The following is a 3,800-nucleotide window of genomic DNA, read 5'->3' on the forward strand; positions in this document are numbered from 1 at the left end:
CACCAGGAGAAACTCCGAAGAAAGTGAAGTTAACAAAAGTTCCTCCTCTGAAGATAACCCCCACAAACATTCCACTGAAGATAACCTCAACAATCATTCCACTGAAGACAACCACAACAAACGTCCCTCAGAAGAAAACCACCGATGCCACCAGCTCGGACATGGATTGTTTCATTGTGGCCAGCCCATTGAAACCAGAGTCACCTTCGACGACCTCACAAACACTTTATTCAACAAACGAGGCTCCTTGTATAACGCCAGAATACAAAGATATTGGTACTGGTGTGGAGAAGCTGCCGAATATTTCCGAAGATACCAAAGTTCCAAGTATTGAACCCACCGACGAATTGGCCAAAGCTATCATTGTGCCATTGGGTCCACGTGGATTTAGAAACCTGTACCATTTACCAAGTGAGCCGTTTAAAAATGATACCTGTTTAAAAACCCTAGAGATGCTTCTCAGTTGGGTGTGTTAGCCCGACAAATGTATCCTGGACATGCTCAATTCATGCAGGAAGCCTACACTGATGCCACTTTACCACCCAGAAGTTATTTGCTCGTGGATTTAAAACCCGACACACCCGAAGAGATGAGATTGCGAACAAGAATTTTACCCTCAGAGGCTCCAGGCTTCGTCTATCTCCGAAAAGTATAAAAAGGGACAATCACTTCCTGAATGACCATTTCACCATGGCACGCACCAAGAACACGAGAAGACTTCACCAACCACCCCCAGGGACAACTCGGTTGCCAAGAGCTCAGTTTGTACCTTTCGCCCCATTGGCCCCTGATCTCAGAGATCCAACAGCTCGGGTACCTACCCGACCTACCATCCCAGGAGCCAGACGCAGAATCATTTCACCCACCCCACTGCCCTCTTTAACTCCGCCACCAAGACCCATCTCGCCTTTACCACCCAGACTGCTTTCTACATTGGCCCCAGATGTACGTCCAGAGTCATCCCCAATGCCAACATCACCAGAACCACAACCACGTCGAAGTTTGAAAAAAACACGCCAGACCAAACAATTCCCAACGAAACAAACAAAGAAGACAAAAAAAAGACAGACAGACAGACAGCGGATCCTCTGGCTCGAGGTCGAAAAAGCAAGCAAATGAAAGAGATGGTAGATTTTATTAAACGTTTAAAACGCCTGAATCCAGAAATGGTCTACACGGAATTGGTGAGAAATGTGGGTACGGCACGCATTGGTTTGTTACAGTGGTTTAAACTTGCGGCCAATCATCTCCTGAAAGGGAATATTCAACCGTTACACGCTCAACACACCAAATGGGTTGCTAGAAATAAAGATGTTTTAAAACAATTGACTCAAAATATAGGCACCAAAGAAAAATTAGCTTTGGTCATGAAACCCGGGGGTCAAGGTTTTTTCGGTGTAGTGTTGATACGTATTTTGGTCCGATGGAAAGAAAGATTAGAGCAAGAGAAAAAGAGCTAAGAAGAGAAAAGTATAAAAAGGGCGCTGCAAACATTTATTATCATTTGACATCATGGCACCACGTCGTAGCATCAAGTCTGTTTCTAACCAATGTAAAGCCATTTTAAACGGCAAGACTCGATTAACGACACAACAACGTCGTCTATTAACACCACACAAAAGAGCCCTGCGAACTTTAGCCAACCCTCGAACCTCTGTGCGGTCCAAAAGAAAATTGTTAAACCAAAAAGGTGGCTTTCTAGGTGTGTTGTTGGCTTCTTTGGCCTCTAGTGTCATTGGACCTATCATCGGTGCCATTCGACAGTGATAGGGTATATAAAGGAGAAACCTAGGACTCTGGTCTCAGTCATGAAGCCTCAACAGACCTTGAACGATTTCTTAAAAACCCCTCACAGTTGGCGGAATCATATTTTGAACGATAAAAAAGTCGTGGATTGTTTATGCGAATGTATTGGTAATTTGATTCGGGACACCTTACCACTATCAGCTGCAGAAACAAGACGTTTACGATCAAAGTCAACCTTACTTAGACGTCTGGGCACTCCCAAAACACCTTGGAAAACCCGTAAGAGATTACTTCAACAACACGGTAAAGGATTGTGGAAACCTGTCTTTCATCCTTTGCTCAACAAATTAAAACAGCGATGAAGTTTACACGAAAAATGAGATTGGTCCCAGCAGATGAACTAGAGAAGATTGTGACGGTTAAACCTTACGAACCCGTGTACGATCAAAATCCAGTTAAAGAAGCTTTAGAAGAATTAAGTCAAGAAATGCAACGTTTACTCAAGTCCAATACTTCAGACGATATTAAAATGGATCAATATAGTCAAATGTTGCAGCGATATCGAATACTACAAAATAAAAGACCGTGCATGTGCATGTCGTCAGGTTTGTTGTTTGTTGTCTCGGGTACCGTACCCGGAAACATCCAAGAAAAAACGCGACATTACATCAACGGTACGGTTAGCCCTCGACAAACAAAAAGCTTTTGATAAGGGATACTTGCCAAATTGGACTTTGGAAACTTTTCAAGTCAAACCCAGTGTAGGATCCCGTTATAGATTAATTGATGGAAACGGTGAAATGTTGGAAGGATCGTTTTATACCGAAGAATTGCAAGAAGTGAAAGAAGACAAAGACGAGGCTTACGTGATTGAAAAAATCATAGAACGACGAGGTAAAAACGTACTCGTCAAATGGAAAGATTACCCTGCTAGTTTCAATTCCTGGATTCCTGAATCGACCGTGGAGTATAAATAGAGGTAACCAACTACAGGCGAGATACATCATGCAAGACGAATCCACATCGACAACATCGATTCGATCCAGATCCTGGGCGTGTTTAGGAAGTCGCGTGCCTCAGGCTGAAATTGTATTTTTCTGTCAAGTGATATTGGTCTACATTGTCGCGGGTATTGCGTTGTCGCAACTCGCTCTGAAACCCGAAGGACCTCAAACCACGTTGTGGACGGCTTTGTTATCCAGTAGTTTGGGTTATTTACTGCCATCACCCCAACTGAAGAAAAATGAACGATTTTTATCTCACCCTGCCTAGTGACAGTTCCATTGGAATGTTCCCGGACAACAGCCGTTCGACGTATCGCACTCATTTAACTCCCCCCATTCATTTTAATCACCAAGAATGGGAAGTAGGTCTGTCAGCCTTGGCCTTCCCAACAGATTGGTACAACCTTACGGAGAAAGACAACAAACTCAGACTGAAAGTTTTTCCATGGAAAATTGTTCCAGGAATGGAAACCATGAGTGACAAATGGTTGGAACCTCCCGAGTGCACCACTGTTCCTAACAATGATGAAGGTTCGACTGAAGTGGAAACGCATATGGAAACCAACACTTACAGAAATGTGGAACAGTTGCTAAATGTATTGAACGTGACCATGCATGGATTATGGAAATGCAATGAAATACAAGAAATCATTCATCGAAAACCATTTCGATTGGATCCCAACATCAAAGAATTGACACCCCTGGAAAAAAGCGAACAAGAAGAGTACGAAAATCGTATGAAATTATCCAATCAAGCCGAAAAACAACCCTATGCAACCTTTAAATTGGATTCATTAAACCAAAGAATATATTTATCTTTCGACTCTTCAGATGCCGTCAACTTTCTACGTATGTTACCCGCAATCAGTTTCCAAATTGAAGGACCAATGGTTGGTATGTTAGGATGGCCTGACTTTTCGCAAGAATTTCAGTTGGATAAATTATGTCGACGAAACATCCGCGATGCCAAAATTACTGCTCCCTTTCAGCCTGCTGTGGATATGGCCTTTGATATGTTTTACTTGTATTCGGATATTGTGAACCACAGCG

At 42.9% G+C, this 3,800-nt stretch overlaps 2 protein-coding genes across 2 annotated transcripts in view; both read left to right on the forward strand.

Annotated features, from left to right (window-relative positions):
- Window positions 1-690: 690 nt before the first annotated feature.
- LOTGIDRAFT_155056 (hypothetical protein) lies at window positions 691-1,119 on the forward strand (the record flags this gene model as incomplete). Its single annotated transcript, XM_009065561.1, has 1 exon — window positions 691-1,119. The coding sequence occupies one exon, from the start codon at window positions 691-693 to the stop codon at window positions 1,117-1,119; it is 429 nt and encodes a 142-aa protein (XP_009063809.1).
- A 1,870-nt stretch (window positions 1,120-2,989) lies between these two features.
- The window catches only part of LOTGIDRAFT_155057 (hypothetical protein), a gene marked incomplete at both ends in the record, with an annotated part of 2,589 nt that continues 1,778 nt past the window's right edge, over window positions 2,990-3,800 (forward strand). Inside the window, one exon of the mRNA XM_009065562.1 lies at window positions 2,990-3,774. Within this exon, the coding sequence (XP_009063810.1) occupies window positions 2,990-3,774 (785 nt within the window). The remainder of the gene's footprint in view (window positions 3,775-3,800) is intronic.

Source organism: Lottia gigantea (assembly GCF_000327385.1).
Source record: "Lottia gigantea unplaced genomic scaffold LOTGIsca_7, whole genome shotgun sequence".
Classification (NCBI taxonomy): domain Eukaryota; kingdom Metazoa; phylum Mollusca; class Gastropoda; family Lottiidae; genus Lottia; species Lottia gigantea.